Source organism: Sitophilus oryzae, unplaced genomic scaffold (assembly GCF_002938485.1).
Source record: "Sitophilus oryzae breed Bouriz unplaced genomic scaffold, Soryzae_2.0 scaffold_1193_pilon_pilon, whole genome shotgun sequence".
Taxonomy (NCBI): Eukaryota; Metazoa; Arthropoda; class Insecta; order Coleoptera; family Curculionidae; genus Sitophilus; species Sitophilus oryzae.
The window spans coordinates 68836-79927 of NW_022145830.1; the positions used below are offsets into that span (position 1 = coordinate 68836).

Here is an 11092-nt window from a genome sequence, read left to right on the forward strand (position 1 = left end):
TTAGCATATATGATTTATAAACCATATTTTTCCTAATAGAAGGATGGAAGGATATGCAAGATTAATATATTCTAACATTTATTTTCCAGACAAAGCATAATACAGTATTAAGATTAAGACTTAATTAATGTTAAGAAAGATCTTAATATAAATCACAAACTCACGTCTTAAGTTAGTCTAGTAAACACAGGTATAAAACTAATAAGATCAAAAATCAACCTTCACCATATTGTCAAGGTTTGGCATTATAGGAAACAAGAAATTACAGTAAATTACGAAAAGAATATCAAAGTACACGATATTAAGTACTGTAATGTATTTTACGACACAAACCATCTCCCATATAAAGAGAAAAAGATAAAATATGAAGCTTATTTTAGTCTTATCAACACTCTTCACTCTTCTTCGGTAAAATATATGTCTAAAATTGCTATTAATCCACTAACTTGATATTTTTAAGAAATTATGATACAAACATAATCAAAGTAGGTAAAATGTCAAAAAACCTATAAAAAAAGGTAAAAAACCTCTATCTCCCATTGACGTGTGTATTGTTCTATAAGAACTCGTCATGGTAGTACTTCAATACATCAATATATATAATCAGAACTATTGTTGCCTGTAAACAGAAACATAGACTTATAACTCTAATAAGTTTAAAACCATTAAGAAAAAATCCGTAAATGATAATATTTAATTCTAATGTAAATATATAAATAAATGTTATTATTATTACAATTTTATATACTCATAATAAAGGCTCATAATACTTTCATTTCACAATTTTCATTATCCTTCTTACCTTAATTTTGGATATCAAGATAAATCTGAAATTATAAAATTAATTATAGAATTTGTATTTTTATTGATTAATTAACACTCAAAAATTAGAAACTTCTTCTAATTAATCTAAAAAACAAAAAATCGTTAAAAAACGAATTAAGGCGGGCTCTTAATAAGGATATTTATTTTTTTCTTGACAACCGTTTGATGAACAAGAAAAACTGAAAAGATCAATTTTGTTGAAAAAAGGATGGCCAGTCAAGAAAAAATATTTTTTCTTTAAAAAAGCAGTGGTGTACCATTTATGTTAAGCAAAAAAATCGATTTTTTTAATTTTTTAACATCCTGTAGATCAGAAAGGAAGTACTTTAGACCCAATGGTTATAGAAATATAAAAATTGTTTTAAGAACACATGAGGAATCACCCCACAATTTTTTTAGACTAGTTAGAAAATACCCTGTATATTGTCAACTTGGCAATGATGGCTGAAAAATCAAAACATATCTTTTCAGTGAAATAAGCCCGATTTTCGCAGGAAAAATTTTGATTTTTATTGAATTTGGGCATGCGTCTGCAAATACCGGTTTGTTTTTTAATTTTCTATCTATCTAAATTTTAAATATCATAGTCAGAAATAGTTTTATTATTTATTAACTGTAAAAATGGTATTTTCTTGTTTTGTTGCATCTTGCAAAGAAACTAACAAAACTGCAAAAATGCACGTGTTACCAAAAAATGATAAGGTATGTATCTTAGATAAAAGAAAAATATATGGTATGTATTCGTTGTTTGATTTTTTTTTTTCGTTCGCTTTAAAATCTATAAATCTCGGTCTATACATTAGACAGCCAGTCGACTTACGATCATTTACATGAAACTCTGTAAAATAAATAAAAAAATAAACTGTAAAATATATATATTCTTATGTTTTATTAAAGCTACTCTGATATACTAATACCTATATCAGTGTAACTTTAAAAATAAATCCTTTGAATTCAAATATAAACATAAAAAATATTTACAGCAGAAAAAGCGAAGGCGCTGGGTTAAACGTAGTCTCTACTAAAAACACGGAGGGGCGCTTTGACCCAAAATTTTACAATTAAGTTTCATATCTATCTTAATAGTAGATTATTTTCTTTTATCTATGGTATCGATGATCAAATGCAGCAAATTTGTGTATGGGCTTCAAGGTCAGCCACCGGATTGTGCACCGGATCCACACATGATCCACATCCACACCTTTACCCACAAATTCATGATTTTTATATGCAGAAATCGAAATTTGGTAAAATTTTATCTAAAAAGAGTATGGTTTATTAGGTTTTGTTGAAACAAATAAATAAACAAGAAACAGCTGATTGAACTAATCATTGGAACCATTGGAACTAATGAACAGCTGTTTCTTGTGAATCAGAAATCATTGTTTTTTCTATAGTTTTTCCATATTTTTTACAATAAATGTTATTTAAGTTAATGTTCTGTGATTTTTAAACGTTCCTCATTGAAAGCGCCGTATTACAAAAGTAAAAAGCATATATGATGACAAATACAAATGATATTTTAACTACTTTGAAAAATGGAGTTAGAAAGATTACGTTTAATCGCCCACAAAAGAAAAATGCTTTAAATAAACAAATGTATTTAAAATTAATAGACTTATTGAATGGAGATGCAAAAAAAGACGATGTTATTATCACAATAATAACAGGAAATGGCGATTTCTATAGCAGCGGTAACGATTTCAGCGAAGCCAGTAATGAAACAGGTCTTGCTACAGTCAAAAATCTAGTACAAGCTTTTATTGACTACCCAAAGCCAATAATAGGTAGGTTCTTAATAATACCTTACTTTTCATTTATATAAAGTTGTATTTTGTGTAGCTGTCGTTAATGGTCCAGCTATAGGAATTGCAGCAACAAGTGCAGCTTTGTGTGATGTTATCTATTGCTCAGACAAGGCCTATTTTCAAACACCCTTTGTCAAACTAGCTATTTGTGCTGAAGGGGCATCAAGTTATTTATTTCCAAGATTGTTAGGACGTAGCAAAGCTTCAGAATTATTACTTTTGGGCGAAAAGCTATCTGCTCAAGAAGCATACAATTTTGGTTTTGTTTCTAAAGTAATTCCTCATGAAGAGATTCAAACATTCACTGATAGTTTATATAAATATGGTAGTTTACCTCTGAATTCTGTAAAAGTAATAAAACACTTAATTATGATAAATTTAAAAAATACTTTATCAGATTGTAATAAGAGAGAAATGCTCAGTTTAGTGGAATGTTTAAAATCTGATGAATTTTCACAGGCTTTTATGAATTATTTTTCTAAAAGTAAATTATAAATTATGAGAGATCCTAGAACTCCTGTAATTTCCTTTGCATTTAATCTTACAATTTAGAAAAGTTGGTAATCAATTTTCGGTTGTTGGATCACTTTAATTAAAGTTTCTAGACTTTAAGTCTTATGCAAGTAATGAACTATATGAAATTATATAAACATAGTATGTGCATACATGCATCCATCATGCATTGTTGATATTATCCAATTTGATTGGTCTCTGTGATTGGTCTATTTCAAAAAATGACAATTCATACTTTAGTATGATTAGAGTGACGGATGACGCAGGACGGATGGATGTATACCCACATTTAGATAAATCTGTGAATTTGATTACCCTTACTTGTTTTATTTAAGATGATTTTATACTGGGTTTAAAAATATTGAAAAAGTTTTTTTTAAATGACTCTGTTTTCACTCTCATCTTAGTTTTATTTCAAGACAAGGACTGTTTTAATAAAATTTTCCGCCATATTTGATAAAGTTGCATCAGAGGAACTGCAATATGATTGAAAAAAAACAGTGTCGGCGATGGCTACGAAATGAAGATCGCTGTCATTTTATAAGTAAAATTATATGAGGAATGTCATTCGTCATCATTTCCAAGCCAACTGGACGCCATTTTCGATCATACGGTATCCAGTTGGCTTGGAAATGATGATCGATGACATTCCTCACATAAAATGACAGCGATCTTCATTTCCTAGCCATCGCTGACGCCGTTTTTTTTTCGATCATACGGTAGTATAGTCTCTATAGTGAAAAACCATGAGAGTTTGATATTTTAATTCAATAAATAGGTGGATTTTTCTGCTGGGTAGACAATATTTGTTTCATGTACACATAAAATAAAATTAGCATTATACTTATAACATGTTAATTAAAATAAAAAAAATATACATATTTAAACATAACTAATAGACTCAAAAAATAGAAGAACTTAATATAACTACTCAATTAATGTGATTAAAAATATATACACGATGTAGTACATAAGTGTCTCCAGATTTAGCAAATCTTGTTTATTAAGATTGACTAATCTTTTATTATTAAATCTATTTTGGATCTAATTTAAATTTTCTGATATATCACTATTTTTTATAAAACACAATTCAACAGCATTTAAAAAGTTGATGATTCACGTAAGTATACTATATGATGTAGGAATTTATTAAAAATTAATAAACTCACTGCCAGTCTTATAAGCTTGGTGCATTTCAGATAATTTTAAAAATCCCCAACGCAGCGTTGGATACGGCAGAAATTAAAAGTGCTCCACTAAAGTATTTCATGCAGTCCCGTTACCATTTACGTCAATCACATTGAAATAAATATTAAAATCGCGGCTTTGTCATAATATTTTTTACTAGTGCAGTTATTGAAACTATACTCTGTTTTTTTCTCAGTTAAGATTTCGACAACGATGACAGAAAAAAGCAGATGATGTTGCATACCAATCCATTTATTCTACTAAAAAATGTTTCTAATATTTTTTAAGTTAACTATGTGTGGGTTTAGTTTGGTTTGGTTTGGTATAAATCGGACTCATCTCTTGTTGTTTTTAACTAGTTTTGAACAGTCATCTTTAGTTGTATCTTCCAGATCTGAATGTTTTTCTACTTTTAGCTCTCCAAATGCTCTCCAACATTTACAAGACATGACTATTCTCACCCTCCTCCACCTCATCTTTTCTGTAGATTTAAACAATATTTTACTTTCGAGTAGAACATTTTTTGTGACTTATGTGTATTTATGTGACTACATTTTTACCGTTACTTCATCAATAGGATTCTGGTTTGTATTATCACCCATAGTTCCTAATAAGAAATAGCAACAATCTACATACAGAAAAGTTGATTAAGCCAGATTAAGCTCCCAATTTCAGCATCAAAACCTATCTGTAAATATAAAAGTAGAACTTTTGAAGCAGTACAAACACAAAACATTTACAAGTTATTAGGAGAACAAATGACCAAATGTTATTAAAAAATTGAGGTTAAGATCGTTGAAGTGTCAAGTTGTGACCATAGATAGAGTAAAAGTGGAGTAAAAGTTGTGACAAAAATTCCAGTTTTTGGTGTTGCATAGTACTTTATAATTTTTAATAGTTTTTTTACACTCTGTGATGACTCTTTCTCTGTGGCGTAAAAAATTGACATGTTGATGTTGATAACTGTCAATGTCAATGTTAATAAATAAATAGATGTGGGAGTGTCCTGCTGTAAACAAAAATATTATTTAAATTAATAGTTGAAGTTGAATAGCAGAAAAGACAATGAAGATGCAATGAATTATGAATCTCTGAAATATTGAATTAGTAAGAAATACAAAATGCCAGCCATGAAGGACTCGTGTATAGTTAAAATTGCGGTCGAAATGACCGATCAGGTACCGCAATTAACCGAATTTAATCAAAAGCAGCCACTGGCAGCAATAATTCAGGAACTGTGCAACGGTTGGAATTTAACAGATCCCGATCAATACGCTCTACAATTCAATGATAGCAATAACAATAACTACATCACTGAAAAAAATCGAAACGAGATTAAAAATGGATCTGTGTTAAGATTGAATTTTTCACCATCTAAAACAGCTCAAGATATCCTGCAGAAACTGAACACAGGCGTTATTGAAGAGAAAGCAAATGCTATGGCTAAACTTTCTGTTCTGAGTGCTGATATGACATTTGCTTTAGAGTTTATTAATAAACAGGGCTTGACACTGATTATTAAACAAATCGAGAAGGGCAATTGCAAAGGCACTCTTTTAGCTCATACACTTCTGTCATTTGTGGAATTAATGGAGCCTGGTATTGTTTCTTGGGATATACTTAATGGTGAATTTATTTCAAGGGTAGCTAACTTAGTAAACACTTCTCAGGATGCTCAAGTAACACAGGCAGCTTTATCAATCCTTGAAAATGTTATATTAAATAGTACTGAAGGATACAGCCAGGTTAGTTAAGGAAGATAATTAAAATCATTTTTATTGTAATTTTATTGCAGGTGGAACGTGAGATTCCCATAGCTTCCTTATTGACGCATTTACAAGCTACACCTGTTGTACAACAAAATGCAGTGGCATTAATTAATGCTCTTTTATATAGAGCTGACTCAGCAAAGAGGAGAACTTTAGGTAATTTTCTTTTGTCTTTTCATTGTTAGTATCTTACCTGTGATGATTTTAGCTCAGACTCTTACATCTAAGCAATTTCGTACTGTTATTCAAAACCATATTTTACAAACTGGAGCTTCCAGTGGAGCTGAAATGGCACATCAGTTGTATGTTTTACAAACGTTAATGTTGGGTCTTTTAGAACAAAGAATGTTGACAAAAATGGATCAACAGGTGTGTGTATTTTTAATCTTTTTTTTAGTTAATTCAGTCAATTGTTGATGCAATTACAATATGAATTTTTTTATATTTTTTTGTTATAGTAAATCTCTTGATACACAATATACATTATTTTTTCTCTGTACTATATTGTGCTTACTTTCTACTTTGTAAAATATTTGTAAACTTCAATAATTCTTACTAAACTGTTTATTTTCTGTAGGATCAAGATGGCCATGACAAAATCAAAGAACTGAGACGGATTGCTTTTGATAGTGAAGGCGCGGGAAATTTGAGAGGCAATCAGGCTTTTACCAGAGATTACAAAAAACTGGGTTTTAAAAATGATATAAATCCAGCATTAGATTTTACTGAGACACCTCCAGGTTAAATTAAAACTCTGCTTTTCTATTAACTGAAATTAACTTTTGTTTTATTTTACAGGTCTTTTGGCTTTAGACTGCATGATTTATTTTGCTCGAAATCATTCAGAAAACTACACTAAGCTAGTTCTAGAGAATAGCTGTAGGGCAGATGAACATGAGTGTCCTTTCGGTAGGGCTAGTGTGGAGTTGGTAAGAATACTTTGTGAGCTGTTAAAAATCGGAGAAGCACCTTCAGAGCAATGTGATACTTATCAGCCGTTGTTCTTTACTCATGATCATCCTTTTGAAGAATGCTATTGTATCTGTATAGTTTTGTTGAATAAAACTTGGAAGGAAATGAGGGCTACAGCAGAAGATTTTGGAAAAGTAAGATAACATGTCTTTTTAATTGTCCCATGCATGCTAAATATTTTGTAATTAGATTAGGTGGTGGAATACTATCTATATTTAAGTTAGATCTATATTACCTTAAACTATTAGATTTGTACTATTTCAAACTGTTGTTAAAAAATCTGTCATATTTTTATGTAACCCATATTCCTGACAATTGTGTCCTCAAATAATATTTCACAGCTAGCACACACTATTTTGTATAGGCTTGGTGCATTTCAATCGATTTTTAAAATTTCGACAGCAGCGCCCGGCACGGCAGAAATCGGAACTTTCCGGCTCTACATTTCAGGCAGTCCTGGTTGTCATATATTTAAGTATTTTAGTTTTTATTAGTACAGTTATTGAAAGTATAAAATTCTCAGTTACAAAGTTTGTGTGATGTAACACTATTTCGGGTAGTAAAAATTAAGCAAAAAAGAACCCAAATTGGGCGACGCGTTATGTTGTGATAATTTCAAATGATTGCCGAAAAAATATTAGCACGAACAGGAGAACATAATTGCGTTGTTGTGAATAATAAATTATAATACATATTAGATTTTCTGAAGACATGAAGATTTATTTTTTTTAGAATTTTCACAAACTGCACTTACTAATACAGGCAGTCCTTGTACTTACGGCAGGTTAGGTTCTTCAAAATAGCGCCTTAAGTCGAAACGAAGCTAATCGAATCTTATTTTGTCATAAGATCCTATAGAAAGTGGAGAAGTTAGGTACTTTTGTAAGATAAAAACACGATAAAACAAAGAGATGTGCGTTTGTATATATTAATATTATTGTATTTTTAAATAATTGAGGTATGAGAAACAGTGTATTGTAATGTAGTTAAACTTATAATAATACAAGAAACAAAAAAAAAACTGAAAAAAAAAAAATAAAAAGTATTTTTTTTATGAAAAACAAATTAGGGCAAGTATTTTTAGTCCCGTTTTTTCATTATCTAATCAAAAAAAGTATTTTTAACTATCCATATAACAGTAAATATAATACATATATACTAATATGACAACTACAGAAATACCAGAGAGTAAAGTAGACATATTTAGAAAGTATATATTTATTTTTTGGTTGGAACTTTTATTGTGGGTATCGTCAAAAGTCGTAATAGTTGCTAATTAAGTAACGATCAACACTGTCCCAATTTTTTCATTATGAGGATCTGTCAACCCTGCTTGTATGTTGCTAAAATTTTATTGTTTATGTCCAAACATCTTTTTAAAATTTGGATCGTTCTTTCAAAAATGACGTAACTCGAAACAGTGGGACGTAACTTTGAGGAATAGTGACAAAAATTTGTTCGACGTAACTCGAAACGACGACGTAACACGAAACGACATAAATTGAGGACTGCCTGTACTTCTCAAATAATATTATAACAATTTTTTTGTGTACTAGCTATTTAAACCCGTGTATTTGTTTAGTCGGCTGTTTACAGTATTCTCCGATGGTGGCAGCACCGGCGAAGAATGCTCCAAGCCTATAAAAACGTGTGCACAAATTACCTATAACAGATGCGAAAGAACACCCAATTACGCGTTCAGGTTTCTGTGACCTTCAGAAAGAGTTCATAGACAATCCGCATCAATGTATAGTTTGAGTTATTATTTGTTTGGGTGAAAATAATCTGCACCAATATGTTATCGAGGCATACAAAAAGGTCCACAGACCTCGAGACATACGAAAATCAAGTCCATTTAGCGTGTGTCGCAATTTTCACACCTTAAAAAATTAGTTTTTTTATAGCTATAGGAACTGCAGCGACTATGAAAAAAGCTGTGTGATTTTCATAGAAAATAAGGGCACCTGTAATTCATTTGAGAATGTTATAAATCGCTAAAAGAGGTTTCAAATCTCTTCGATTTCTTATTAATATTAAATGAATTTTATTAAAAATTGAACTAAAATTATTAGTATCATTAAAAACAATTCAAATTCAAAAATTGTATCAGTCAAATTCCCTCATTTAAGGTGAATATTAAAGTAAATATAAATACAGCTCATTCTAAGCTCTACTTATCTTTAAGAAAAATTTAAATCATTGTTGCAATTGGGCCTTAATGCGATTTCGAATGAACAATAGTATTAATAATGTACATTATAATAATAATAAATTTTATATCATAGTGTGTATTAAAACTACTAAAACACTTTTAAATTGGTATTATATTAACAACTTTTGTTTTTTAATCCAAAAAAGTTACCAATTTTTCTCAATCAAAATATTTGTGGTCCTGAAAAGGACCTTCGTTTTCCCCATGTTCGTCAAGGTAGGTAATGGGTAAACGTTAAAAAACTGGATAATGAAATTTAAAAAATTACAAAATTTAATATAAATAATTTTTCCAGCCTGTAAATAAAATAAAACGAACAAATTTTTTTCAAACGAGTAAATAATTTCGAGTTATCCAGAGATTCGGATTCTTTTGCAAATTTTAGACAAATATCACATTGATGTATTTGAAGACCCTTTTTAATGATGTAGTCAAACATAATTAAAGGCATTTTGAGTTGAAAACATTTCTCAGAGGCTGTTTGATATAATGAAAACTATAAAATTTGACCACCCATGTGAGAAATTTCCTCTGATATTTACATCATTAAATGATTTTATTAGATTGAAAATATTTGATGTATAAAGTTTACAAATAAAGATTTATATAGTCGAAAAAGTCCCGATAGAACCAATAGAAAGGTAACTATTTTGTCACATTTTTAATTAAATTTTGTTAAATAAATTAATTTTTTATACTATAAATATCTTTTTTTTCCTTATAAATAAACACATTTGCATCCCATTTTAAATAAGATATACAAATTACCAAAACTTAGAAATAACAGTTCAAAAGTTAACAAAAATCCTACACGCGTTTTTAAAAAGAAACATATAACCACGTACTATGTCATTCCAGCAAGCGAATACGACACAGCATAGGTTTCCGGACTAAACGACTGGTGTATTTACACCACTCAATAGGCGTGTCGGGTTTGCCGAGCGGTTTCCGATGCAGTCGCTTTCTTTCGCATCTGTTATAGGTAATTTGTGACCTGTGAATCAAACAATGATAATAGTGATAAGTAAAACAAATAATCATGCTTGTCAGTTGCCGCTATCAAGTAGGCTGATCTAAGGTCTAGGTCAAATAAAATATTTTAACGCCTCACCTAATTCAAAGAATTTTGATTATCCAGTATTTTTATGTAATAGGTGGCAAGTGTTGTTAGGGAGCAAATTAGTAGAGCTTTGGATGTATCTCCTCCTTCCTTAGACCAATTGAAAGCTAAGCTTCAGTCTTTAACTTATTCTGAGATAACTCAGTTGTGGCAGCTTGAGAGGTTATTATGGATTTATTATCAAATCATATTTTTTACTGATTTTTTATTGTTTATTTTTATAGAAATAGTAGAGAGGAATGGGAGAGTCATGCTAAACCAGTTGTCGAACTTCGCGAGCTCATTACTCCTGAAATAATGGGTCTAATTAAACAGCAGCGTTTAGCGTTTTTAATAGAAGGTAAATAATTAAAGAAACCCTGTAAATATATAGGGATACCAATAAAAGTTGGCGTGCACGTCATCAAGTATCAAATAAAATTTTCACTTCAGTTTTACACACAATATACCGGGTGCGTCTCGAAAGTGGCTCACCCCTATAACTTTTATTTTCTTCAGATAAAAAAGCGGGATTTAGTATGTTAGTATATGACATAAATTAGGACTGATTGATGAATTCAATTCTTTTTGATCACTTCCTGTTTCACTGGAAATGACTCCAACTTTTGATTTTTAAACGGCACCCTGGGTATTTTTTTACTTTATTCGATAGAAAATGACACTCTGAATAGAATGACATATCATA

At 30.1% G+C, this 11092-nt stretch overlaps 2 protein-coding genes across 2 annotated transcripts in view; both read left to right on the forward strand.

The window, feature by feature from the left end:
• The first annotated feature begins 2000 nt into the window (after positions 1 to 2000).
• On the forward strand, positions 2001 to 3527 carry LOC115891739 (enoyl-CoA delta isomerase 3, peroxisomal). The gene is made up of 2 exons (XM_030912280.1): positions 2001 to 2612; positions 2668 to 3527. The coding sequence occupies exons 1-2, from the start codon at positions 2324 to 2326 to the stop codon at positions 3126 to 3128; spliced, it is 750 nt and encodes a 249-aa protein (XP_030768140.1). The 5' UTR covers positions 2001 to 2323; the 3' UTR covers positions 3129 to 3527.
• Positions 3528 to 5307: 1780 nt separating this feature from the next.
• LOC115891740 (engulfment and cell motility protein 1) overlaps positions 5308 to 11092 on the forward strand; it is a 14591-nt gene continuing 8806 nt past the window's right edge. Inside the window, exons 1-7 of the mRNA XM_030912281.1 lie at positions 5308 to 6079; positions 6130 to 6259; positions 6312 to 6472; positions 6681 to 6843; positions 6902 to 7209; positions 10442 to 10569; positions 10632 to 10747. Coding sequence (XP_030768141.1) covers positions 5456 to 6079; positions 6130 to 6259; positions 6312 to 6472; positions 6681 to 6843; positions 6902 to 7209; positions 10442 to 10569; positions 10632 to 10747 — 1630 coding nt within the window. The 5' untranslated portion in view covers positions 5308 to 5455. The remainder of the gene's footprint in view (positions 6080 to 6129; positions 6260 to 6311; positions 6473 to 6680; positions 6844 to 6901; positions 7210 to 10441; positions 10570 to 10631; positions 10748 to 11092) is intronic.